The following is a 27,928-nucleotide window of genomic DNA, read 5'->3' as shown; positions in this document are numbered from 1 at the left end:
AGTTTAACATCAACATTTTGAGTAGTTCTGAGTGAACACAACAATACCAATGTCGCTACCGCAAGCTGCTCATTTGCAGCTGTTGGACATAATGTTAGACTGATACCTATTGATATAACCTTAATCACACAATAATATGAAGGGTTTATTTCCTCTTCTTGACCATACAAGGACTAAAGGGATCAGCTTTCTCTCGTTCCTCTTTTTCTAAAATCCCTTCAATTAACAAATATGATTTCCCGTTCTTGTTTTAATATTCGGTCTTGTAATGATCAAATAGTTATTACAACTAAAAAGTGATCCGATCAAGCATTAAACCCAGAATTATTCACAACACCCAAAACTTTCCAACCATTTCAGGCGGTATGAGACCTCAATTTCTGTGGACTTTGGTCTATACTGGAAAGGCATCAATACTAAATAGCAAAAATCTTGATACTGCAACATCTTGAGTTGTAAATAAAAAAATGACACACAATAAACAGTGTACATGTAATTTGGGGTGTTGCTGATAAAAACTAGCTTCTAACATACAAAATAGTAAGTCCTGAACGGACAAGGGACATTCCACTACAGTTGTGTAACACTTCCAATGATGCTTGCTGTTATAGCCTAGAGCCTGAGGACCTACTATCCCATGTTAGGGGGTGGTGGAGGAAGACGGACACCCTGGCTCTGCATTTGTTGGGCTGGAAAACCTTGTGGAGGTGGCATTGACGGAGGTCTAGAACCCATGTTAAAACCCGAAGGTGGGCCACTGCCAACAGGGGGCGGGGGTGGGACAGATGGCATTCCACCAGGTGGAGCAGGTCTAGGACCATTTGCAGACATAGGAGGAGGAGGTGGCATTGATCCTGGCATTGGAGGTGGAGGAGCTCTAGGAGGATTTGTTGTAGGTGCACCAGGAGGGAGCCCTTGTGGAGGAGGTGGAGGTGGTGGTAGTGGAGCTTGGGGTGGTGGAGGCAATGGCCTCGGTGGCACACTGGATGCTGGGGTGCCATTAGCTGTAGAGGGAGGCTGTGGTTTGTTTGCCTCTGGTGGCTTGGTTTTAAAATACAATTGCAGCTGCAGAAAGGTATCAATTTCATCATTAGCGGCAGATAGTGGGCATTAATGAATGATGCACATTGCATCAACAGAAAGAACAAAGGAAAGAAAGTATGAAAGAAGAAAGGAGATTGTCAACCTAGTTCTGCTGTTAAATGCCTGATCCTGAATCACTAGTTTGCATCAATAGTAGAAAAAGGGAAAACAATGAAAATGCAAGAATGTGGATTTAATTGACCAATCTCATGTTTAGATGTCCAAGGATTAAGTACATGTGCACATTACTTAAGGTAAAAAAAATGCTTTAATCAATAGCTTTGAGATAAGCTTTTGGATAAAAAGGAATAAAATAGACTATTTCTTTAAAACAAACACTTCAAACAAGCAGCAAGTCCATCATAGTATCATAGCACCAAACACGTGTTAATTTTTGCATGCTCTGAGGATCATGGCATAAAGTTTCATTGGCACATACAAGTCTACAACTAATAATCATGAATGGGTTTTAATGTTTCTTTTCTTAAAAAGTACAAACCTATCATTAATTCTTAGTACCCCAAACACGGCTGTTTTTCCCATCAGTTTTTTTTTTTTCCATTTTGTTTTTGCTTGGATATCGGTGACATCAACTAATTCCCAATCACACATACAAAACATGTAAACACTTGGTCCATCAACAATAGGAAATACTAGTAAATGTACTAACTGTGAACATCTTTGAGTCAGGGTCCCAGTGTGAGAAAAACTTTGGAGTGGACTTGTCAATCTCTGTGCTAGGTACCTGAAATTGTAGATTAATCACTACAAAAGGAGAATTTCCAGAACTCAAAAACATAGGGACCATAGACAAAAGCAGCAATTTACCTTGAAAGCAACTATTTCATATGGTTCAGCAGCAAACAAAAGATACTGATATCTTTTATCAAATGGTTGCACCCTCTGTGACCATCAAACATAACCAGAGAGGAAAACAGAAATATTAAAACAAGGCCGTATTGACAACTTCATAACACTGAGAGATAGAGGTAAAGAGTAAACTCCCCCAAGTCAGTCCACAAGTTCACGAGGCATCGTTTTTTTAAAAAAAAAATTATTGAATAAGTGCTTAAATAAGCAGTTACCCAAACACACCATCAAGTGAATGTCATATTGCAAAGTTAAGGAGTAACTACGGTTTTTAAAATCCCACATACTAAAATACTGAATACCTATACAATCTCAAGAACTAATACAAGACTTTCCTAAGTAAATATTCATTTCAGTCCTTCAAATTAGGCCTATCAATTACTATAATCATTAACTCCACAAAATCTCACTTACATCCACGATTCACAAAACGACATTTATTTCAGTCCTTTAATATACAGAACAACAATTAAAAGTGAAGTAAAAAATGATGATACAATTAAAACGAGAAAAAGTGGATAGTAACTTAGGGCTTACAGGAAAGGTAAAATAAGGAAACGAGAGTGGACCTGCTCATATGAAGACATAAACCGGTGCCTGGGTTTCGTAAGGTCTTCAATCTCAGGATATTCAATCTAAAACAACACAAAATTAGAAAACAAAATCGAGAGAGAGAGAGAGAGAGAGAGAGAGAGAGAGAGAGAGAGAGAGAGAAGAACCTGGAAAAGGAGAGATCTCTGCTTGGTCTCAGGGTCGAACTGCTTAGTGACGCGATAGCCAGGGCGACCAATCTTAACGGTTTTGCGAAGGGAAACTTTGCGTTTGTGAGGTTGGGGTTGGGCGGGGGCGTCTTTGGCTTCGCGAGCGGCGCGTTTGGCTAAGTTGGTTTGGTGGCGTTTGCCCTGCGTGTGGGCGAGGTAGTTACCTTCGTTGTTGTGGAGTGTCAGACAGAGTTTGCATTCGTAGCTTCCGAGGTGGTTGCGCATGAAGTATGGATCCTTCGCTAAATCTATTGTCTCCAACGCCAGTCGCCGGAGCCGCTCTCGCCGGTCGATGGCTTCGTTCTGCGCCGAAGCCGCACCACCGCTTCCCGGCTTCGATCCCCATTCTCGATCCATCGTATCGTTCTATTGGTTTGAAGATGAAACTTCGGCTTTTATTTTGTCATCACTTTCCTTCCCTTCTCTGCGTAGCATCCTTATGTTCTGCTATTGGGCTTTCACGGTTGCCTCTAAAGCCCACCTTGTTTTTGCACTTTTTTCTTATTAATTATAATATTTTTTATTGTGTAGGATAAATTAAGAGAATATCATATATTTTTTATATATAAAATAATTTTTATTATTAATTTTATATTAATTAGATAAAATAAATAATAAATATTTTATAAAAGACATAAATTAATAGTCTATTTTAAAAAAATATATAAATATTTTTTAATTTTTAAAATATTAAAAGAATTACAACTGTTAATTTAAAAAAATTATAATATATTTTTTAAATTTATAAGTATTACAGTGAATATTTATTATTATTAGCCTCATTTAATTTTCTTTAAAAAAATTATTTTTTAAGTGGTAACAATTTAAATATAGTTTTAAAAAATATTGTTAAAAAATATACTTTATTATATATGGTGAAATTAAATATTTAGATGAAAAAAGAGATGTAGTTTTTTTTTCTTCACTTTCAAGGGCCTAATTTGAATATTTAATCTATTCTTTATATAAAGTTATTAAAATTTAAGTTAAAGTTGAAATTTTAATATAAATAAAATTTTTAAAAAATTAAAAATTAAACTTATCATAATTTAAATTATTTTAAATTAAAATTATAAATTTTGATAAATTTAAAATAAGCTTAATAATAATGAGTAAGTTCTCAAATTATTTTCCAAAATTATATAAATCATCCATTTTGGTTTACAAGATTTAATAAATGTTTTGTTAATTTTTAATTTTACAAAGTAGCATCCATTTAATGTTTTTAAGTATAAAATAACATATAGAAGACTAAAATAAATGTTTGTTTACAGAATAAAAAATTAAGAAATTTATCTTTAAAAGTTTTGTAATTAAAATGCATAATTTATATAATTCCAACTATTAACGTGACAAATTTTATACTAATAAATTTATATTTAATTAAAGTGGTTTACTTTAATAATTTATTTAAAAACTATATCCATTTAATTGGTTTATTTTCATTAATTAATTTTCTATTAAAACTATGTAATTTTTATTTTAAATTTGTTTAATTTCAATCTATTTCTTTAATTTATTTTCACATAATTGTAGTCAAACGAAAAATAAACATATAATACAAAAAAAAAACACTGATATTTATTTATTTATTAATGATGTAGGAAAAGACACAGATGGTATATGGAATGAAAAAGGAGAGAAAAGAAACGTTGAGAAAAGCAAACCCAGTAGTAGTGGAGTAGTCGGAGGGGTTTTCATACTTGAACGACGTCGTTCATTGAGGTTTTCTCTTTGCCGATCGAAGGTCGAAGATGTCGCAGCAAATGCAAAGCAGCAACAACATGGGAATCGCAGTGAGCGAGGTGTTTTGGACCCTCGTTGATAAAGCGGACAAAAAATTCTCCAAAATCAGAGACTTACCTTTTTACCAGCGTAGCAGGTTACCCAATTCATTTGTGCTCACTGTTAACATATATTGTTTCTAATTTATCTATCATAATTGGATTGGGTGCATTTTTTGTATTCATTAATTATTATTTGTAGGCAGATATGAGTTTGGTGTTTTTTAATTTAGGACACAAAGTTTTGTTTTTTTTTTTTTGTTTTTTACATGCACTAGTGGAATGAAATAAGAATTGGATTAATGTTATGTACTATGCTAAGAAATAGGTATTCACTGACTCATTGAGAATTGAGCTTTAAGTTTAGAATATTACATGTACCCCGAGGGTACCTATTGGATTGGTTGACCAACAAAGCAAAATTGTTCTGGTGGTTTAGGTTTAGATATGATACATGGTTTTTAAGGTGTTAAGTTTACATATAGTTGTGGATGATTTGGGCGGTTTTGTATTCAAATATTTAAGCCTTACATTGGTGGTCTGAATTTCATTGTTTTTGGATTAATGTATTGGTAGTTAATAATGAAGTGGCTTCTTGTAAATTTTAGTTAGTTTTCCAGAATAAAAATATGTTTAGAGGTTGCTATTGGCTTTGGTTGATCTCTAAAAGCAAGATTACTATGCATGTGGCTTTGCTGTAGGCATGATACATACTTTTTCAAGGTGTTCAAGGTGTACACACAGTTATGGAAGTTTCAACAGGAGAATCGGCAGAAGCTGGTTGAAGCTGGGCTTAGGAGATGGGAGATTGGTGAGATTGCATCTCGCATTGGGCAGCTGTATTTTGGGCAGTACATGCGCACAAGTGACGCAAATTATCTATCAGAGTCATATATATTCTATGAAGCCATATTGACTCGGGAGTATTTTAAGGAGGGGTTGTTTCAGGATGTGAATATTGCAAACAAACAATTGAGGTTTCTTGCTAGATTCATAATGGTGTGTTTGGTTTTGAACCGAAGGGAAATGGTGCAGCAATTGGTTAATCAACTTAAAGTATTAGTTGAAGAATGCAAGAGAACATTTCAGGTTTGTCCTTGTTAGTTTTCTCTCCTATACTTGGCTGAAACATAATTTAATTGCAATAATTGATTATGATATACAGGTACTGTATTTGAAAATTTTGTTTAGTCGTTCTGGTTTGTGCAAATGCCTATGTAAAGATTTTGCTTGTTCTGAATGGTGGCCTTGGCTTGTGGCATTGTCAATGGCTGTCTATTGTTTACAACCATGTAGACAATATGTTCTTTGAAATATAGGTCTTGCTATCTATTTGCCTTTGTATCTTGGAAGTAAATCATTTAGGTAGATGAGAGTAATTCACAATTGTGGTAAGGAAAAGAACAAATAGATTTAGCTACATAAGCTGACTAATATGGTTTCTCTAACTTATGACCACTGAGCAATGTAAATATGCTGGCCCAGAGAAGGATTCATTATGGCAGAGTTCCCAAATATGTCTTAGAATAAATATATAACCTAGTTTTACTGTAATAAATTTTGATGATTTATTTTTGGGGGCCAATTATTTTAAAAGATTTAGTTATTAGATAATAACTTGTATGACTGGTATAATATCTAATATGGTCCTTGTACTTGAACCTTTTGGGGTTGAATTGAAGTGTGGACAATGCATATGTCTATTTTACCTTATGTTAAAATTCAACTATGTTTAGAAGAATAGGTGTGGCAGTGATCAAACTTCCAACCTCTTGGTTAAGGATCAAGTTGGGTAAATAACATAGTTAAGCAGTTATTCAAGAAGAGCTTGCCACATGAGAGTTTATAGCTTACTTTGACAAGCTTCATCATGAAGCATATTAAAAATAAGCTAAAAAGAGCTTATTGGAAGGTAATAAACAGCTTTCATAAGCTTCATCACTCAGAAACTCTTCCAAAGACCTTAAAAGAGACTTTGATAACAGGTCAAGAACCACAAAATCTTAAGCTATTAGTTGAAGGCTTATATGAATGTTTTAATAGTTAACATTGGTCTGCTGTCTTGCTTGTGTTGAATGAATGGGTTTGGTAAATAAATGAAAAGCTAGCCATTGTAGTTGGAGAGCCGAAGGCCTTATAAACCCCACACTAGAATCCCATACTTTGAATGTGGGACTCAAGTCCCATAACTTGCAATTTGATTGTCAGAATAAACATCAAAACTAACTTCACAGATGCACAAAAATATTGATGTACTGCTTTAGAATAGAATAACTAAGCTACATTATACTAGACTGCTAATTGGAGTGTTCCATGAAAAACACGATGCTATCCAGTATCCAGAATATATTTTGATAGATTGATGTTTGCAGATGTATTGGAAGTGACCTTCAAACAATTTGGTTACAGGAAAGTGACTTTAAAGAATGGAAGCTGGTGGTTCAGGAAATAGTCAGATTTTTAAAAGCTGACTCTGCTTTTGTGAATATCCGGCCCTTGAGATATAGTCTAGTTTTGGACCCTCATCCTGATACTTTACCACATGTTGCTGCAGCCATCACAAAGCGACATTTGAAATTACGAGATGCTGTATTAACTAGTTTCCATCCAAATGAGGTAGGTATCCTGGACTCTCTTGTTTATCTAGTATTGAAGAACAATTGTTGAAAATAATAAAATCATACGGTAGTTTATTTACTGCAAGTAAGATATTCTGTAAAATGTTATGATCTTTTGATATTGTTTTCAAATGTCATTCCTAAACAGGTAAAGTTTTCAGAGCTCACTATTGACACTTTTAGGATACTTCAATGTCTGGAGTGGGAACCTAGTGGCTCATTTTACCAACCTAGTGGTTCAAAACTTAGTCAGAATGGGGCAACTGGAACTAGTCGTATCAGTTACATCCAAGATATTGCTGATCCTACCTTACCAGCAAACCCAAGGAAAGCTGTGTTGTACCGCCCTTCACTGACACACTTAATAGCTGTAAGTATGAAAATATGCAAGTTATATTTTCATCATATTTCAATAGTTTTTCATGTATGCATTGGTGCCTGGATCAAATTTACTTTGACTCCATGATAAAAACTCAGGAATTTAATGGAAAAGGATATGATATTTCATTAATTAGCTCTAAATAATAGTGAAATGTAATGTAATGCATAGCACTGATTTTGTAAACACTTACCCCACTATACCATTCACAATCTAGGTCATGTATGCATTGGTGCCTGGATCAAATTTACTTTGACTCCATGATAAAAATTCAGGGATTTAATGTAAAAGAAAAGGATATGATATTTCATTAATTAGCTCTAAATAATAGTGAAATGTAATGTAGTGCATAGCACTGATTTTGTAAACACTCCCCCTCCCCCCCTACTATACCACTCACAATTTAGGTCAAGTACAAGTGTTGTACAACTAGTACAAGCCTAACTCAGTACACTTGTAATGTAGTAATAATCCTAATTCTAACAATTCTAAATTGGACATCAGAAGGGGATGGAGTTTGAACTGCAATACCTTCTCATGTCATGAGAAAACTAATAGCCAGAAACTGGAAGAAAACAGTGATAGTGTGATAACCCCCCCGCCCTCCCTGGAATCTTCTATTTCACAACCTCCTGTTTAACATCCTCTATATATGCTTGCCTTTCTGGGCTGTCCTCTAACAGAATTTTCAGAATCTGTGTGCCTCATATTCCAGAAGAATCACCTCCCTACCCCTAACTGATTTTTCTCTCTTGCACTATCCTTCCCTTTGTTCCTTCTTGAGCAAACCAGACAATTATGTCTTCTTTCTTTGCTATAAAATGGACTGTCATCATTTAGGCTACATTTGGTAGTAGTGTCTTTGTACCTAAGACATGGACACTAGTGAGTGTGTATTGTGTTTGTTAGTTTATAGACATGTCCATTAAGTTGTGTGCTTGTACGTTGTTTGGTTGTTTTAGATATAGGGACAGACAATATAAATTGACACAATTGCATTTGGGTTTGAAATTTTATTCATTTGCTGTTTTTGTCAATTTAGTAAACTAGTGAGGGCATTTTAGTCATTTTGTCACTGTGTCTGTGTCTCCCTGTCCTTCGTGTACCTCGTCTCCTGAGGGACATGGATTTTGTGTATTCTGTGTCCATTCTTGTCCCTCCGTATCCATTGCTTTCTTTGTCTTTCGTCCACCAAACCCACCTGTGGGTGTCCGTGTCCCTGTCCCACGAATAGAGCCAGTAACACCAAACGCACGCTTAGAATTGGGCCCAAGTCTGTGTCTAACATATTCCAAAGGAAGCAAGGTGCTACTCAGGTTGCAAGGTCATTGGCCAACATTATAAGGCCATTTGCCACTCTCCATAGTTGAGAGTATTAGACCATCTGTTCTGTGTAATATGTGATGAATTTGGATTTTCCTGCTTGTTATGCAACTGAAATAAAAAGGTTCATGATTAGCATCAGAAGGACTATTTCTCACATTATTGTTTTTTGGCTTTCCAGATTATTTGACTATAATTTTATTTTCCCTTTTAATGGTTAGGTTCTTGCCACAATATGTGAGGAGCTTCCTTCTGATGGTATTCTGCTTGTATATTTGTCTGCTTCAGGTTAGATATTGTCTGTTAACTAGGAATGCTAGTATGTAATTGTATAGGGTTATCTTACTTGTTATGTCAAACTAAATTCCTTTAGGGAAAGGTGAACTCTGTATTTTCTACATCAAATGCAGGGTCTTTTGGTGCTGCACAGAATGAATCTGGCTGCATACACTTTGGTCTTCATGGAGATAGAGGTACATCTCGGACATTTTTCGTGTATTTCCCATTCTTGTACTGCCTGATACGTATAATGTCAAGAGACAAACCTCTGCATGTATAATGTGTTGCTCAAAACCATTGTTGGCCCTCCATGTAACTTTGTAAGCTTTTAGGAAACTTGGTTCTTTTTATTTTCACAAATGCTCTTGGTGGGTCTATTAGTGAAGCTGTACACTTTCAAATTTCAATGTGAAATGTTTCATGCTTTCTTTAAAATTGGTTCCTTCCATTAATAGCCTTTAGTCACACTGTTAATTTTTCTGAAATAAGTCCAAGCAGATTGAAGAAAGGAAATAAAAACGCAAGGATTTAAACATTAATTATAGTCATAGGTATAGATTGAAAAAAAGTCTTGTAATATCTCAATAATTATCCAGCTCATAAGTTTGCATAATGATGATAGTGCTCATATTATACATGGTTCTGTTGGAATTGCAGAATACTTTAACCCAATCCCTTTTCAGGATCAAACTGCATATATCCGTCTGACTTTCTACCATTTACTAGAAGACCACTTCTTTTAGTAATTGATAACGACAGTAGCAAAGCTTTTAAGGCAAGCTTTATTGCCTTACATACTTTATTTATTTATCTCTTGAATTTTATTTTAAATAATTTATTTGAATTTACTACTTGGGTCTATAGTATTTCATATGTGCTTGTTGAGATTAATGCAAATGAATGAGGTAATATTGCAAATACAGTAACTATGTAATTAGCATGATTCTATATAATTTTAAATGAAGTATTCATTATGACTTATTATTATAAATAGATAGCTCCACTATGTATTCAAAACACATGGAATCATCTTATTCCTTCCTGGTTCTCTCTTTTTAAACATGGTATCTAGAGCTTAATGAGAGGACCCTAATTTGTGCATTCTTGGTCGGCCTACTGCCCATTGGCGTAAAATTTTCCAGAAACTGTTTCATTACAGGTTTCTGGTTCGTTTCCAAAACTTTCTTTCCCTGTTTTGTACTGTTCAAAGCTTTTTTCTCTCTCTTCCACACTTCTCATGGATGCCACGATGAGATAGCGCCCAACTGCATAGCTATTGTCAAGTTGTATGAAAAGTTGTTTTATCCACATAGACTGTGCTATTGCCTATTAAGTACTGAATAATTGCAATCTAATTACTTGACCACGACCAGTTGACAAGATTAATAAAGAGAAAATAAAAAAAGCAAAAGAATTAAAAACGTAATTACTTTAAATTAATGAATTCAAATGCTAAGTAACTTCTAGGGATTAGTCATGAATAATTTTTTTCTTCGCATCATATGATCATATAGATTACTCTAGGACGTTTAAAAAGTAATTGATCAAAATGTGCAGGTCATAGCAGGAGCAGAAAAGGGAGAGTCAGTTGCTATGCTCCTTTCTCCAAGCTGTTCACCTGCTGTGTCTGATTGCTCACACAATTCAAATGGGAGTCTATTCACCATGTTCCTTACAACTCCCCTGCAAGCTTTCTGTCTGCTGCTAGGACTTTCAGGCAATGATATTGATATGGTCTGTTATTATCATCCCTTGCTCTATACTAGCAAGTTCCTCTTTTCTAAAAGAAATATTTCTCATGATCTGGAGAGTGGGAAGTTTCTATGCTTGATCCCTCAGCTACTTAAATTTGATTTCAGGACACATACAACAAAGCTGAAATGTTGCTCTCGTCTTCATTAAATAACTGGGGGCTAGCATTGGCAACTTCAGACACACTTGATCCTGTTTGGGGACAGATATTAGGTGATCCCTTCATAAGGAGACTTCTTTTGAGGTAAAACTTGTCTTCATTTCTGTTCTGATTTTTTTTTTTTTATTATTATTATTATATGTCATAGTTCTCTCACTTCTCTGTTCCAAACTGTCCTACCATGCCATCTGTGACACATCTTGGCATTTTATCTTTCTATTGTGCTTCTCTTGGTGTTCATCAATTCATTATTATTGATGATTTATTGCAACTGTAAAGATTGTTAGGCCCATCGTTAAAACCTGAACACTGATTTAATGTGCAATTATGTTTTATTTGAGGAAATTTTGGTTTCTTCTGTTATTCTGACTTGTGAGGCCTCAATATTACATTCAACACTTTTTAATTTGGATTTTAGATTCCAGTTTACCTTGAATGGTTATTGTGTTCACATCCCACAACTACAATCCTTGAAATTTTTCATTTCATTCTCTATTATGGTTGTTTTCAGAGATCATATGTTCTGCGTCAATATATAGCTCTATCTACATCCATATTGCTGGCACTAGCACAAACCACATTCCATCCAATAGCTGTAAATGATTTTGGGATTTTTTAGAACTGAAGGACCTTCTTGCTAGCTTAATAATTCCAGATGCAGGTTAATAAGAGCAGCAGTCACGTGGATAGGATATCCATGAATGTGCTCAAGGAAATTAGTTGTATGCTCCAAAGAACATCAGGTCCTTGTGGATAATCCTTGTTTTCTGTTGGGGGCATTCATCACAGCACCAAATCTCAGACTTCAGTGGGATAATCACTGTATTTGTAGCAGTAAGAAATTACAAGATCCCTTCCCTTGGGATATTGAAGGAATGCTCTTTGGGTTGCCCTTGATTCAATTTTTACATGTATGAGATTATTTCAAGCAACCATCAACATCCTCATGAATCATAATTATCTTCTGTTGACTGTTGTCTTTTGCCTCAAACAAACTCATGGGTGTAATCTCCTTACTCCCCCTCACTATACACATTACACAACATTTAGTATGGGTGCTGCCATTACCATTGATCCAATAATTCCAGAGAATGACCAGCTGAGGAATGGGTTCTTATGAGTCAAATTCGATCTAAAAGAATCATGGGGACCCAATCACTTTGGATAGGCTCGCACAAAACAGGAATTAAAGAGCACAAATGATGCAGTGGTGGCACACAACAGGGAGTGTGTTGGTCATCAAGAATCAGATTCCCAACTGCTTGGTTGTGGAGGCTCTAGTACAATGTTAAAAACAAGAACTCTAGTTTAAAGCTGTGTGATGAAGGTCTAAGAATGATAAACTTCCATTACAGTTGATTCAGAACTACGCCATCTCCCTTTGCCATATTGCTCCGTCAATCTCAATTGGATGGTTTACATACGCATCTTCAATTATTCTGCTTCATGGATATCCATTGACAATTATTTTTCATACATCTCTTTTTAGGAAAATTCCCTAGAATTTTTGAAATCTCATCCAGGGAGGTATAATTTGAATATCTCATCTATAGAAAATAATGTACTGTTACAATTCTATCCATTTATTTTAATGTCCAGTAATCCAGATGCAGCAATGCTGGCAAAGTAATTTGAATTACGTGCTCAGATTATTTTATCTAAACTGAACCTTGGACAGATTATTTTATCTAAACTGAACCTTGGACTACAATATTGTTTGTTGTAGCAATGAAGAGTTAGTCTAAACATTCTAGTGTACACATTTCTGTTATTTTCCCTGGAATTGAGGCTTACAAATTGTCTCAACCAACTCAAAACTCTAACACCTGAAGTTTCTACTGAAAAATCTCCAAGCATTGAAGTACTTTTACATCATACTTTAAAATGACAGGCTATTGAATAATTGTTTTACGTTCATGAATTTATTGTTGTGACGCTATCAATGTGTTTATGCCAAGCTTGTTCTGTTTTGCGTCTCTGAAGCATCCTTTTCCTTTTTCCCTTATATTTTGGTTGATGAATTAAAGTTAGCAAACTAACCTTTTGTTTCCCCTTTGGTGCAGATTCATATTCTGCCGGGCAGTGTTGACCTTGTATGCACCAGTTTACAATAAAAGTGAATTTCTTCCAACATGTGTTCCTTCTCTTCCAATGTCTGTCCTGCCCCCAAGTTCCTCATATCAGAGTGTAATTCTGAGTCTAGCCACAATTTTTGGTGCAACTAAGCACTTCATCTTCTCAGAGGACATTCTTCCTGAAAATATACAAACCAACGTGAATCAGTTGTGAACTCTATGAAGTTTAACTAGAGCTTTGCTTCAGAAGCACAATGTACACAGCTTGTTTGTATAGCAATCAAAAAATGAATTTTATCAAAATTACTATTTGTTCTTGGTGGGTTTCCTCGAATTTAAATTCAGCCTTTGGTGTGAACATGGTTTTTTATTATTAAACTAGTTTTTTTTTATCTTATTTTTGTGCCTTTGACAACTAATATGTATTGAAATTCAACATGTTCTTTACATGACAAGTGGCATTCCTGTGAACAAGAATGGAATATAACAATGCGAAGGAAGTTGTTGAACCACGTTTTTTCTTTTATTTGAAACCAACATATTTCCTTTTTAAATATTGGTATTCATGAGCATCTTCATTAGGTTCTTTGTTACTATATTTTTCTGCATCCATTCTTAGAATTTTTTTAATAAACCTCCCAAGTTAGTCCTCGATATTGTACAAGTTGTGTGCTTCAGTTCTTGAAATTTTGAAAACCTTTTGTTAGCCCTTGTTAATCATTCTAGCCACTTTTCTACTATCATTTTGCTAAAAAGATCAAAAAAATAAATGTAATATCATGAAATCAGGGATTGATAAGGAGTTTTTAAATATTGAGGACCAAGTAGTTTTTTAAATCTTGAGTACCTGATAGTTCAATTATATTTGACATTATAAAATATTAATTTATAATTGATATTTATTATCTCGAATGTTCAAAAAATAAGATTTTATTGAATTTCAATTTTCTTTTTTAAGCTGATATTTTTTATTTCAATCTACTCTTCTATTTTTCTTTTAATTTTAATCGCTTATTTCTTTTATAAATTTCTATTTGTTAATTATAACAGTGAAAAGATACAATTAACAAAATAAAAAGGTCATTTTCTAAATCACAATTTATAAATAAAACTAATTTCAAATCAGAGAAATAAAGGACTAAAAACAAAGTTAAAAACTAAATTGAAATAAAACAACAAGTTTATAGAATATAATAATATTTTCAATCCAATTTTGTTAGAATAGAGTGAAATTAATTTAATTTAATTTTAGAGGCTTCAATTGATGATATTCATATTGATGTTACCACTTCAACCGTTTAATTAATGGAAAGTAAATAAAACAATTAAAATCCAATTTTTTTAAAAAACAACCAAATAAAAAAAAAATCAATCTTATTTACAAAACAGCGAGCTAAAATGTTTCTCCAGCCCATATTTTATTAAATAATTTTAAAAACATTGAAACTAAATAGTTGCCATTACATATTTCACTCTAGAGAAATAACAAAAAACTTCAGAGGTACCTCATTAGAAAAACAAGAAGAAAACAAAGTAACATCATATATATAATCTCACTGAAACAAAATCCTAAACATATCTCCAAAATAAAAAAAATAATAACTGAAACTCACTATGACTAAACAAGATTCCTCAGTTACTATTACAAATCAGAATTCTCCAGTCAAAAAAATTGCATAAATGAAGGCTCCACACATAAGTGGAAAAACATGGTGTTATTAACTAGTCCTTGAAAGTGAATTCTCAGTTGACAGAAGTAGCAGTTTCTTTGACAGGTTGATCCTTGGACAATGTTTCCCAGTTGATTTGCCTAAGCATTTTAAATCTTTCATCCACTGTTACAAAACCAGCTTCAGGAGCAACTATACCACCACTCCCAGCTTTATAGAGCAATACAACACTAGCCCCCATGTCAGGTCCATGGAGTTTTCCGGTCAGCAGAAGTCGGAGTGGCATGAAAAGCGATTTTCCCTTCAAGAAGATGACAAACATATATTTTAAGTTAGTAACAGCCTAAAATATTAGGTTAGTTTGAGAAAATATATTTTGATTTCATTTCCTCTTTCACAAAATAATTATTATAATGCCACCTTATTTCACTTTGTTTTTTTGTTTTCAAAGATTAATACAAAAAAGAGTGAAAATGGGTTTTTTTTGTATTCATTTCTTTTTTTGTACAAATATTTGAAGCGTGAAACAAAGTGAAAACAATATGAAAATTTTGTAATTATTTGTCATGAAAATGTATAGAAACAGAATGTTTTCTGAAACCTCTCAGTTAAAATATCCAATTCAGCTTTACCTTGCGCTTTAGCGATTTACCAAAGCCTTTCACCCATTTTTGCCAGCCAGCTTGGCCTTCTTCAAGGGCTGCTACTAAATCACCACTATCATAGGCACCCAAGAGGCTACCAGCAAATTCAGAAAGATTATCTTGCAAGACAGATTCTGCTTCATGGCTGCAAGTAACATGAAAAAAGTTGTGATTAATAATATAACAAACATGAATCAATATATCACATTCTACATATATAATAGGAAAATTCTAACCAGTGCCCTAAGATTATTAGTTAAAGAATAAAAAAGGACTTATTAACAAGTATCATTAATGCAATTGCACCATGATTTCCAATGCACTCCCAATGTGTTTTGAAAAACTTTCTATTTAATGATTCCTTACCAATGCCCTCAACAAGACCCTATATAATCAAATTTTTAGCAAACAACAATGTGCTGCTATTAAGAATCTCCCCTTAGAAGAATATAAGCATCACCTCTGTAAAGTAGAATGCAAAGGATAAGAAAGCAACTTAGAAAGTGCCTCGTCTGCTTCAGGTATCAAATCAATCCCGTCCTTAAGTAGTTGCACTGCTTCCTGTTAGTCAATCAAGCATGAAACATGTATTATCACTTGCTTTTGACTCCATTTTTACAAGATGTGACAATAGCATACTAAATAAATCATTATGCCTCAGAAAATGAAACTAAACCAATTCTATTGATAAGGAGATTGAATCAAGAAAGCATGCAATTAGAACACACATCAATAAAGGGCCCTGCTGATATTGTAAGTAAGCCAGATGTCTTCCAGTGCTCTCCAATAAGTTTGGTCAGCTCCTCTGACGGACGAGCTCTTAAATGCTGACCATTCATCCACCTAAATAGAAAACAAAGAAAATTACAAGATCATTAGTTATAATTTAATTGTTTACTTTTAGCAACAATGCTAGGGAAGGGAACAACCCCTTGTTGTCATAGAACACCAATTTTACAATATGACTAATTGGAAGAAAGATGATAAAAATATATTTCTGATTGATTTCTCACTGTACATAATGGCTTATAATATATATACAATGCGAGATACTATTCTTCCTAAAAACCAGCAATTACATCTAATCATATCTATCACTATAAATGGAATAAATCTGTAAATAGAATAAATCTACACTAAATCTGTACAATATCTTAACAATATCTCAACACTCCCCCTCAAGCTGGTGAATGGATATCTATCATTCCCAGCTTGCATGTAAGTTCTTGAAACCGTTCCATGGGAAGTCCTTTAGTTAACATGTCTGCCAGTTGGAGCCCTGAAGGAACATGTGTTGTGGCTATTAATCCGCTGTCCAACTTCTCTTTGATGAAGTGTCGGTCAATCTCAACATGCTTAGTTCTGTCATGTTGGACCGGATTATGAGCAATACTGATTGCTGATTTGTTATCACAAAACATCTTCATAGGAGCTTCATATTTTATTCTCAAGTCATCTAGTATGATCTTCATCCATAGCAATTCACAAACACCTTGTGCCATAGCCCGAAATTCTGCCTCAGCACTTGATCTAGCAACAACATTTTGCTTTTTACTTCTCCAAGTCACCAAATTCCCTCCAAGAAACATGCAATAACCTGATGTTGATCTTCTATCAATAAGGGATCCTGCGTAGTCAGCATCGGTGTATATTTGCATGGATAGGCTTCCACCCCTTTTAAACAACAATCCCCTTCCAGGTGTGGCCTTAAGATACTGTAGGATCCTATCAACTGCCTGCATATGTCTAACCCTTGGATCATGCATAAATTGACTGACTATACTAACAGCATATGCCAAATCTGGTCTAGTATGTGCTAGGTATATCAATCTTCCTACTAGTCTCTGGTATAGTCTTTTATCAACTTTAGGACTCTCCTCATCACTTCCTATTCGATGGTTTTGCTCAATGGGAACACCAGTAGCCTTGCAACCAAGCTTTCCAGTTTCTTTGAGAAGATCTAAGATGTATTTCCTTTGTGAAATGAAGATACCTTGTTTAGAGTAGGCAACTTCAATTCCGAGGAAATACTTCAGTTTCCCAAGATCTTTCATTTCAAACTCAGCTGCTAATTTTTTCCTCAGAAGCTACTGCTCAACCAAATCATCACCCGTTATGACAATGTCATCAACATACACTAATAAAATAGTGAGTTTTCCATCTAGTGTATGTTTAAAGAAGAGGGTATGATCTCCTTGACTCTGTTTGTATCGCAATGAAGTCATCGTCTTCGTGAACCTTCCAAACCAAGCGCGAGGGGATTGTTTCAATCCATACAATGCCTTTTTCAGCCTACACACTTTGTTTGTCTCGCCAGTGATGTTATAACCAGGTGGAGTCTCCATGTAAACCTCCTCCTCTAGGTCTCCATGTAAAAAAGCATTTTTTACATCAAATTGATGTAACTCCCATCCAAAATGAGCAGCAAGGGAGAGCAAGATTCTGACTGTGTTCATCTTGGCTACTGGGGCAAACGTCTCCTCATAGTCAATCCCATATGTCTGTGTATATCCCTTTGCGACTAATCTTGCTTTATATCGATCTAATGAACCATCAGATTGATATTTCACTGTATATATCCATCTGCATCCAACTGATCTTTTGCCATTAGGTCTCTCAACAATCTCCCAAGTTCCATTCTTCTCTAATGCTCTCATCTCCTCATTCATAGCTTGAACCCAATTCTCATCCTTCAATGCTTCTTGTACGGAGGTTGGGATTTGGATAGAGTCTATGGCTGCAATGAAACTCTGGTGCTGCAAAGAAAGGTGTTTAGAGGAGACAAATTGAGAAATAGGATACTTGGCACAAGTCCTTTTTCCTTTTCTCACTGCAATTGGTAGAGTATCTAGGTTAGGCTCACAAGTATTCAAAGGATCATTTTCCAAGTCAGGAATGAAAGAGTTAGTACCTTCAATACTTACCATAGGTTCAGACTCTTGAAGTTGTTGTTGGTTTGATTCAGGTTTCCTTCTCCTTTGATACACCAAAGTTGGTGTAGCTGCTTTAGGTGGTGGAGTAGAGAGTATCAATTCTTGGGTAGAGTCAGATGAGTTTCTAGTAGGAAGTAATGGCTCTTGCGTATTAGTGAAAGGTAAAGGCTCTTGTGTTGGAGGAAAAAATAGGAATGACTCAGGGATAAATGACTCAGCTTCTGAAAGACTCTCCCCCTGAAGCTGAGGACGGAAGAAAGACTCAGTCTCATGAAAGGTGACATCCATGGAAGTGAAGAACCGACGACTGGATGGGTGAAAACATTTGTATCCCTTTTTATCAGGAGCATAACCTATGAAAATGCACTTAACAGCTCGGGGATCAAGTTTATGACGATGTTGACGATGCACATGAACAAAAACCACACACCCAAAGATTCGATGTTGTAAAGTTTGCATAATAGGAACAGAGGGGAAATGGGATAACATAAGTTGCACAGGGCTCATATTTCCAAGAACACGAGAAGGCATGCGATTAATTAAATAGGTAGCAGTTAAAACAGCTTCACCCCAATATGAATTAGGGACAGACATCTGAAAAAGTAAGGCCCTAGTGACTTCTAATAAATGCCGATTTTTTCTCTCAGCCACACCATTTTGTTGTGGAGTATCCACACATGTAAATTCATGAATAATGCCATGCTTTTTAACAAAATCAGAAAATTGTTGATTCACATACTCCCTACCATTATCAGAATGCAAACGTTTGATAGTTTTGCTAAATTGTGTTTGAATCATATTATAAAATTGGACAAACAATTGAAAAACTTCTGATTTATCTTTCATTAAAAACAACCAGGTTACTCTTGTGCAATCATCAATAAAGGAAACAAACCATTTAGTGCCAGAGATATTAGGAATAGAAGCAGGACCCCAAACATCAGAGTGAATAAGTGTGAAAGGCTCGTCACATTTATTAGAACTAGATGGAAATGACACACGATGGTGTTTTGCAAATTGACAAACATCACAATGAAAAGACTCAACTGACTGGTTGACAAACAATGATGGAAACATAGACCTAAGTAGGGAAAAAGGCGGGTGACCAAGACGCTTGTGCTGTAACCAAATTTGAGAGACTGTAGACTCTGAACTTGTTTGGTGACATGAAGAAAGTACCCTCTGACTGGAACCACCTATAGCTTGTAACTTGAGGAGATAGTATAACCCTCCTGCTTCCTTAGCAACTCCAATCGTCCTCCCCGTGGCAAGATCCTGAAAGACACAATGGGAACGGAAAAAAATGACTGCACAATTATTGTCTTTGAGAAGTTTATGAACAGAAATAAGGTTATGGGAGAGCTGAGGGACATGAAGCACATCATGTAAGTGTAGGAAAGGGTGAAGGGAAACAATACCGGAGCCTGCAACTGAGGTACGGGAACCATCAGCTACAGTTATATGGCGTGTGCCTAAGGTGGAATGGTAAGAAATAAAATGTGGGGTGTGAAAGGTCATGTGGTCAGTTGCACCAGAATCAATTATCCATAAATCCTCAGGTACAATACTAGAAGCATTAAAAGATTGAGAATAGAAATTCTTACCAGACAAGGTTAGAGAGCAAGAGCCAGAGGGCTTACTGAGAGAGGTGAGGAGAGTTCTCAAGTGGGCAAGCTCATCTTTACTAAGGGCTGGAACTTCATTCTCCACTGGTGTATGTTCTGATGTGATGATATTTTCTGAGGTAGTCAGATTGGCCTGACTAGGGGACAAGCCTCGAAATCCTCCCATGCGACTAAGAACATTGTCCTTGCCATGAAGTCTAAAACAATTCTCCTTAGTGTGTCCAGGCTTCTTGCAATATGAACACCAACGATTATCTCGGGAAGGCTTCAAAGAGGTTGAAGAAGGTCCTGATTTTGCTGTCTTACCTGCAACCAAGGCGGATCCGGCCGTGGGTTTGTCGTCAAGCATAACAGCTCTACGACTTTCCTTGCCTCGAACAGTGTAAAACACCTCAGACAATGAGGGTAGTTTCTCTTTACCCAGAATCTGAACCCGAATAGGGTCATATTCTGGATTCAAGCCAGAGAGAAATTCAAAGACCCTATCCCTGTTAACAAAATCTGTCAGGATGGAAGCATCTTTGCTACATTCCATCTGCAGATTCTGGTATTGATCCAATTCAGCCCATAGACCAGTAAGAATCCCATAGTAATCTGTCATAGTCATTGCTCCTTGCTTGATTGAGAAAATCTTCGTCTTCAACTCATAACAAGTAGCAATATCTTGCTTCTTAGAGAAAGTCTGGTGAAGGACATCCCAAATCTCACGAGAAGAGGATAGGAACATACAATTACGACTTACATCGGGTATCATAGAGTTCCACAGCCATGTCATAATAAGAGAATCTTCATCATCCCAAGCCTCAAAGTGAGGGTCTTCCTTGGTAGGAGGATTTCCCTCAATGTGGGATAATTTTCGACGACCTTTGAGAGTACGCCGGATAACTTGAGCCCATTGCAAATAATTTTTCCCATTCAAGTGATAGGTAGGGTGTAGGACAGGAAGGTCATTAGGATTTAAAGGTGTAGGTGGATTGGGAGAGGAAGTTGAAGTGGAATGGGTAGCATTAGTGGTGGTTTGAGGGGTGATTTTAGGTGTTTCGGATTCTGCCATAGGTAAAGGGTTGCCGGAGGTAGGTCAGAGTGATGCTGCGGTGGTCGGATATGAAAGAGAGGTTGGAGAAAAAATGGCCAGAAAGTTGGCCGGCAGCGGTAACAGTGGTGGGTGTGGGAGAATACGACGGAAGAAATATTGGGAAAACAAAAAAAAAGAGGCGTTAGGGAAGAGACAACAATTAAGGTTGTAGAAATTGTCCAGCAATGAAGGCTGGAATGCAGCGGAAGGTGTTCAGGCTCCCAGGTCGGGAGCTCTGATACCAAATTGGAAGAAAGATGATAAAAATATATTTCTGATTGATTTCTCACTGTACATAATGGCTTATAATATATATACAATGCGAGATACTATTCTTCCTAAAAAACAGCAATTACATCTAATCATATCTATCACTATAAATGGAATAAATCTGTAAATAGAATAAATCTACACTAAATCTGTACAATATCTTAACAATATCTCAACATGACTAAATAAACTAATTATACATACAACAATCCAATGCAAATAAAATGTAAAGAGTATCCAATAATTGACAGAGAAGAAACAAGATTTCACATTCAGAAAATTGTATGAAACTTGACCCATTTCACCTTAAAATGTAGGCTACAGTAATACTATGGGAAACAAAACCCAGGATTTATCGATATAAAGTAAGGCAAAAAGCAACAATTACCTTAACTTTGTTGAGTCAAAAATAGCACCACTTTTGTTAACACGTTCAATAGTGAATTTTTCAACTGTTTAACATAAGGAAAACATTCATGTATGTAAGAAATTCCCATGTGAATTAGATAACAAACTATCTGAATAGCATGCCAGAAAAGTAGAGTTCAAAAAAAAGTCACCAACCAAGTTGATCAAGAGTAAAAAACTCATTTTCAGTCCCATCACCCCAACCTAATAATGCTAGGTAATTCACCATTGCTTCAGGTAGGTACCCCATCTCCCGAAACTGTGAGTGAGAAGATGAGTTTGAAAATAATTATCATTACAAGAGAAAAACCTTTCCAAGAACTTATATAGTAAAATTAAAAAGAAAAAGAGAGTCAAGTGAGACCGCATCACATAACTTCAACATGGATAAAATATGGAAAAATGATAAATCAACCTCACCTGACCCACTGATGTTGCCCCATGTCGTTTCGATAATTTACTCCTGTCAGGAGCTAAAATCAATGAAACGTGTGCAAAGTAAGGCATGGGAAATCTTAGTGCCTGTAAACAAATTCAAGCAGAGAGGCAAGGCAAACCATAATCAGTAACCAATATTATTGCATAACCCAAGGAAGAAAATAAAAACAAGAATTACAAGAAAGTGAGGAAAATTTGAAGTGAAACATGGTAGTGGTACCACCACATATTGACTTATCAATCCCTTGTTGGGAAAGCTACTCATTGTTGCTTCTGATAATCAGCACAAATCTGATCTTTTTTTTTTCAAACAAATTTATCTAAACAGTTTTAAAATGTTTCATAAGTGTAAAAAGGATCAGCATTATTTTAAAAGAAAAGAGTTTAAACAAGTAAAGAGTTTAAACAAGTAAACTCTTAATCAAGCAATCTATTGATTACTATTCTCCCAGTTGGAATTTCTCAACCTGGATTTCATAACTCAATTCTTCCAAAGAAAAAGATCCTTTTCATAAATGACAAATTTTAGAAATAAAAGAGAGAAAAAACAATAATCAACAAATGCATTCGGGCAATATAAACTGACATGCCAGAATACTAAGAAAATACTTAGAAAATCAGAAAATTAATACAACTTGGTCAACACTTTTCACACTCAATCTCATATAATTAACCTATCAAAACTTTTTCCAACCATCTTTTGTTGTCCATCATTTTGGGGTTGTGATTTACATCATTAAATGTTAGAAGATGTTTTTCATATAAAACCACCACTAAATAAGGTCTATCATAACCTAGACCACTATTTTCTTTCCAACCATTATAGTTCTCTGAATTCGAACATCACTTTTCTCCTCTCTGGCTCTGATTTCACACTTCCAATAGAACATTAGTAGTGTGTTTGGATAAAGAATTTGAAAGAGGTAATGTATTTTGAAATTATCCATCTACAGACAGTAAATTTTTCTTCACACTACCTCAGTTCAACTCCTCAATCCCAAAAACAACAAAAAATCAAAGTAGAAAAAATTGTTATTCTTGCTGAAGCACATCTTCATTGCAAAGCTAGTAATTAAAGTTATTCCACTCAGATATAAGTCCTCAATTTCTCACCCCTTCCCCGGGTCTCTGTCTGTTCATAGCGTCAGTGCCATATCAGAATGAGTTTTTCAAAGCCATGAGAATATCGCACATAGATTTGGGCAATTGACTATACATGAATCACTTCTCAAAAATACAAATGAGATTTTATAGGATGATACTATACATATTGAACTAGACATTTCTGACAAATTAATAGGGCGGATAAATACCAACTTCATTCACAATATTTCAATTTTTCGGATTTAAGTTTGATGTTGTTTTGAATTGAGAAACAAATAACAGACACTGAGTTTGAAGGAAAATCTGATGCTATAAAAGATGATATGATATAATATATGAGTTGAACCTTACCTTGTATATTAATGCCTGTCTTAGAGTGTTTGGCAAATGCTCCTCTGCCCTAAATTAAAAATATTTTATGTAATAAATTAGCAAAAAACATTTGTCAAAACATTTTGACTAAGAAATTATAATCACTACCTGATAACATGGGAAATAGCCATGGTAGCATCATCCACCGTTACACAAAAGTTATAAACAGGCTGACCATTACTCCTCATTATCACAAAATCTCCAAGTGTATCCAAGTTCCAACTAACCTTCAAGACACTACCAAGGAAAGTTAATAGCTAGTCAATGTTATTTTGAAAGAAATGCTATGCATCATCATTTGCCATATTTTATAAATGAGTTTCACATCTCAATCGTGTATAAGAAAAGATTAAATATGTTCTTCGTCCATGAAAAAAATTAAGCAAATTGATTTTTTCCCCAATGAAAAAATAATTTTGTCATGATCCCAGATTTTACTGTAATACATGTTTTTAGTCCCCAACATTAGATTTTCTCCATAAAGTTACAACATGGCATAATCAAAAGGGATGCCATGTGTAGGTTATCTGTGAGAAAATATAACTGCAGAAAATATAAACACGTGAATGAAAAGGAATTTTTTTTTATTAGTGACCAAAATAAATTGGTTAATTTTTCAGGGATGAAAAACATATTCAAACCAGGAAGAAAAAAAGAGGCTAAATTTCTGTCAATATATTATTCTTCCGTTTGGATAGCAGATTATAGGATGAAATAAAATACTCCCAAGATATCAGTTGACTTTTGGATTGAAAATAACATATTTAAAAGAAATGCAATAATTTATTTGTACTGCACAAAGTAGAAAATCATCAATCATACCACTAAAGAAGATAAAAAGAAAGAGAACTGGAATAGGGTGGAAAGAACTCACTTCGCCTCGTATTAGGTCATTAATCTTTAAACTTCCTTCAGGAACACGAAACCGGTATGTATATGGAGTTCCTTTTGACAGCTCTTCTTCTACTTCCTCATTTGTTGCACTTGCCCATTTACCCGTGTACACTGGAGGCAGTTGCTTTAATTTAGCATCCTCCTTCATTTTTTCTAGTTCCTGTTAAGATGAATAAGAATCAATTTTAACAAGTAATCTTGACAAAATATTGATCTTAGACATAAATGCTCCAAAACTTGAACAGTAAAAGATGACCAAACTCCGGTGGCACAAACTTCATAATTCTTTTTATGTGGTACACATCTCAAAAATAAGAAACCAAAATGGAAGAATTTTTTTGATAAACTGAATCAAAAACGATTATCATGGATGCCAAAAGATTATAAGGTCCACTTTGGGGAAGCTTTTAGATAAGGCCTTATAGGAGAAGAAAATCAATATGAAAAATGAATAATTTCTTTTTCATAAACTAAACACAACTTACACTCAAGTTTTACAGAAGTTAAATAAGAGAACTTTTTAAGAAAATAGAGACGCGTAAGTTGATTTTAACTTATGGGAGGATTTTGATTTATTTTACTACTTAATTTTTTACTTTGATAAGTACTTATTGAGAAGTTTATCCGAACTAGGCCTAAGTACAAGTGAGCAAACCAACTTGAAGCTAGAGAAGCTTTTCCCACAGATCAAATATATTTAAAAAACCAGCACATGACAACACAATACAGCCAATATGGTTTCCTGTTGCTAATGCCAATATTTGAATGACGAGCAATGAATGGAAAACTGTCACTCAACAGACACTTTGAAGTGCATGGGCAAAGTTCCCACTCCGTATCTTAATTAAGTGTGCGCTTTGGATTACCTTATTTTGGGGACATGTATGACTTTTTTTAATGCAGCTTCTTAGCGGAACTCTTTAATAAAAAAGGATTTCTCATAATTTGTTACGATGTCTTCAAGCTTAAAAAAAGTGATTCAATGATATAGCTTTCTTTCCAGCAGCTACTAACTTATGAGAAAAGCACTAAAGCATTTTTGGTCTCCTTTTTCATTCCCAAAACACTGACATATAATATTATATATTTTTAAACACATTTAATAAAAAAAAGTCACATGCACAAACAAAGGGCACTAAAACCTTCCCAAACAGATGCTAAGACAATAAAAGTTACAAGTCCAGAGCTTCTCATGAAGCAAGTTCCAATACCTCATTAGAACAGAAGCAGCGATAAACATGACCCGATTGGTGGAGTTTCTCAGCATACTGTTTGTACAAAGCGTTTCTCTCAGACTGCCTATAGGGACCATATTCCCCTCCAACACCGGGCCCTACAAGTTCACCACAACACACACTTAAAATATCAACAAAAAAAACTACCAGAGCAAAAAACATGAAAATGCACACACACTTACTTAATCATCAACAACAAAATGTTACCAAAGTAAATACATGAAAATGCACACTCACTCAATCACTCACCCTCATCATAATCAAGGCCCAGCCAAGAAAGATCTTTGAGCATGGCCTCTTCAGATTCCCTTGTAGACCTCTCCAAGTCAGTGTCCTCAATTCTCAGCACAAATTTCCCACCTTTGGACCTGAAATTACATATCCAAAACACCAAACAACACAAAACTCAAAACCAATCAAAACCCAGAATTGAAATCAATTTTTTTTGAGGAAAAATGAAAAAAAAAAAATGTACCTGGCAAACAAGTAATTGAAAAGGGCCGTCCTGGCACCACCAACATGAAGGTTACCAGTAGGAGAAGGAGCGAAACGAACGCGAACGGGAAGGGAAGATTCTGAGAGAGCAGAGACTGTGAAGGATCTTCGGAAGAAGGAGGTTCGAGTGGTGTATGAACGATGAAAAATTGGAGGAGCAATAACCTTCGACCATGGAGTGCCACTACTCAACAACGCCATTCTCTTTCTCACTGTATCTCTGTGTTTTGCTTCGACTCTTCCAACTGGGATAATGGCATTTGTTCTGTTTTGTTTTGTAGGATAAAAAATAAATAATTTTAATAACTTTTCTTACAAGTTAAAAAAGAGTAGCTTACGGGAGAGGAAAGGAAAAGTTATATTATTATAAAATTTAAAGAATACTTCTAAGGTGGTGTCGGTTCATCGTAGCTTAACTTAAATTATTCTAATAAAAACATTTTTACATTTATCAATTGAGTAAATTTATAATGCCGTTTTAAACCTTTCTCCCATGTTTGAACGAAATAAATAGTATATAAATAAATAGTGAGAAAGAAATAGATAAAAATAAATTTAGTTGTTTGAATAAATAGAAACAACAACAACAATAACTTAAAAAATATTTTGTGGGCCATTTTAATCTTCATACTAGGATTAGTTACTTAATGTTAATAGTTTTATTTATGTGACAAATTAATAATTTTAATATTTTAAAAATCTTAAATTGAAATTTTAATATTGAAAGTTGGAATTGAAATTGAGTTCCAAAGTTTTAATTATTAATGTTTGAATGTTTATTTAGAATTGAGATAATAATTATATAAATTTAATTTCATAAAATTTTATGACAACTAAATTTGTTCTACTTCAATTCTAAACTTGTACTTTAGGAATTTAATGTCACAATTCACATATATACTCGCTTATCACCACTTTTTTGTCTCTTGTATTCTTCATTTTCGTAGTTCTTATTTTTCTCTAAATAATTTCTTTCTTAATAGTTTCTTCTTCTCTCTCTTCGTTGGTTCTTTCTTTCTTTGTACATCATTCTTTTTTTATCTTTTAAACTTTACTTTTACATTGATTATTAATATCACTTTTTTTCTTATATTTTTTATTTTTTTCTCTATTTTCTTTTTTCTTGTTTTACATTAGTTATTAATGAAAGTAGTTTTTTTTTCTATTCTTCTTCTTCTTGTTCTTTCTATTCTTTTTTTACGTCTTTTTTTTTTTACATTTGTTACCTGTTTAATATGTCTAATATATTTACATTGTTGTGACATATTACTAGTATGCACTTTTTACACTTGCCGTAAATTATGTTATTTATGTTAATTGTATAATAAATTATTTAATATTTTTTCTATTAGACGTCGAAGGAAATATTAAAAATTAATTTAAAAATTTTTGAAAGTAAGAGAAATAAAAAAGATAAAACGAGTGCTAGATGCAAAAGAGTAAACACACGTTAAAAAGTATATTTCTAAGATAATTATATCATATTATTATAATCAATTAAGTTTTACTCAATAAGTTTTTTTTAACTTTTTAATATTTTATGTGAAAGAAAAGGACTACATAACAATGTTTTTATTTATCTTAACTTATAATCTCAAAATGAGAGTTATTGACGATACTTATATTCAATTTATATTTTTAATTTTAAAAATTAAATTATATTTGTGAGTATTCTATGCTT

At 34.4% G+C, this 27,928-nt stretch overlaps 3 protein-coding genes across 6 annotated transcripts; 1 reads left to right on the top strand and 2 right to left on the bottom strand.

The window, feature by feature from the left end:
- LOC113849743 (splicing factor 3A subunit 2) lies at window positions 1–3,124 on the bottom strand. Of its 3 annotated transcripts, XM_027479870.1 has the most exons (6): window positions 2,673–3,124; window positions 2,523–2,588; window positions 1,912–1,986; window positions 1,754–1,828; window positions 903–1,065; window positions 283–854 (listed from the first exon to the last, which is right to left on the bottom strand). In XM_027479870.1, the coding sequence occupies exons 1-6, from the start codon at window positions 3,069–3,071 to the stop codon at window positions 631–633; spliced, it is 1,002 nt and encodes a 333-aa protein (XP_027335671.1). In that variant the 5' UTR covers window positions 3,072–3,124; the 3' UTR covers window positions 283–630. The 3 variants fall into 3 exon arrangements, with proteins under 3 accessions (XP_027335669.1, XP_027335672.1, XP_027335671.1); XM_027479868.1 differs by having other exon boundaries at window positions 1–1,065; XM_027479871.1 differs by lacking the exon at window positions 1,912–1,986 and having other exon boundaries at window positions 271–1,065.
- Window positions 3,125–4,326: 1,202 nt separating this feature from the next.
- Window positions 4,327–13,591, top strand: LOC113848899 (protein SCAI). 2 transcript variants are annotated; one of them, XM_027478305.1, is made up of 10 exons: window positions 4,327–4,596; window positions 5,200–5,587; window positions 6,908–7,114; window positions 7,265–7,486; window positions 9,040–9,076; window positions 9,229–9,291; window positions 9,781–9,872; window positions 10,655–10,831; window positions 10,957–11,093; window positions 13,073–13,591. In XM_027478305.1, exons 1-10 carry the CDS (start codon window positions 4,469–4,471, stop codon window positions 13,296–13,298), a joined length of 1,677 nt encoding a protein of 558 aa, XP_027334106.1. In that variant the 5' UTR covers window positions 4,327–4,468; the 3' UTR covers window positions 13,299–13,591. The 2 variants fall into 2 exon arrangements, with proteins under 2 accessions (XP_027334106.1, XP_027334105.1); XM_027478304.1 differs by having other exon boundaries at window positions 9,040–9,106; window positions 13,073–13,589.
- Window positions 13,566–26,499, bottom strand: LOC113848900 (glutamate--tRNA ligase, chloroplastic/mitochondrial). The gene is made up of 13 exons (XM_027478306.1): window positions 26,228–26,499; window positions 26,002–26,120; window positions 25,729–25,850; window positions 24,498–24,677; window positions 23,732–23,850; window positions 23,603–23,651; window positions 22,130–22,231; window positions 21,866–21,968; window positions 21,690–21,753; window positions 16,127–16,241; window positions 15,859–15,959; window positions 15,387–15,543; window positions 13,566–15,055 (listed from the first exon to the last, which is right to left on the bottom strand). The coding sequence occupies exons 1-13, from the start codon at window positions 26,446–26,448 to the stop codon at window positions 14,828–14,830; spliced, it is 1,680 nt and encodes a 559-aa protein (XP_027334107.1). The 5' UTR covers window positions 26,449–26,499; the 3' UTR covers window positions 13,566–14,827.
- Between the last annotated feature and the right edge of the window lie 1,429 nt (window positions 26,500–27,928).

The sequence above is a fragment of the Abrus precatorius genome, unplaced genomic scaffold, assembly GCF_003935025.1.
Source record: "Abrus precatorius isolate BTA unplaced genomic scaffold, Abrus_2018 Scaffold9, whole genome shotgun sequence".
NCBI lineage: Eukaryota > Viridiplantae > Streptophyta > Magnoliopsida > Fabales > Fabaceae > Abrus > Abrus precatorius.
Note: the sequence above shows the minus strand (reverse complement) of the source record. Positions and strands in the feature narration are given on the sequence as shown.

Excerpts from the sequence above, each read along its gene's own strand:
- LOC113848900 (XM_027478306.1), bottom strand. The coding sequence starts at position 26,448 with ATGGCGTTGTTGAGTAGTGGCACTCCATGGTCGAAGGTTATTGCTCCT. Across the intron at positions 21,754-21,865 it reads TTTTACTCTTGATCAACTTG|TTGAAAAATTCACTATTGAA; the intron begins GTTGGTGACTTT and ends TATGTTAAACAG. Across the intron at positions 15,960-16,126 it reads CAGCAGGGCCCTTTATTGAT|GAAGCAGTGCAACTACTTAA; the intron begins GTGTGTTCTAAT and ends ATTGACTAACAG.
- LOC113849743 (XM_027479868.1), bottom strand. The coding sequence starts at position 3,071 with ATGGATCGAGAATGGGGATCGAAGCCGGGAAGCGGTGGTGCGGCTTCG. Across the intron at positions 1,987-2,522 it reads TTATGTCTTCATATGAGCAG|AGGGTGCAACCATTTGATAA; the intron begins GTCCACTCTCGT and ends TGATGGTCACAG. Across the intron at positions 1,066-1,753 it reads CTGACTCAAAGATGTTCACA|CTGCAATTGTATTTTAAAAC; the intron begins GTTAGTACATTT and ends ACCTTTCTGCAG.
- LOC113848899 (XM_027478304.1), top strand. The coding sequence starts at position 4,469 with ATGTCGCAGCAAATGCAAAGCAGCAACAACATGGGAATCGCAGTGAGC. Across the intron at positions 9,107-9,228 it reads TGTATATTTGTCTGCTTCAG|GGTCTTTTGGTGCTGCACAG; the intron begins GTTAGATATTGT and ends CATCAAATGCAG. Across the intron at positions 9,292-9,780 it reads TGGTCTTCATGGAGATAGAG|GATCAAACTGCATATATCCG; the intron begins GTACATCTCGGA and ends ATCCCTTTTCAG.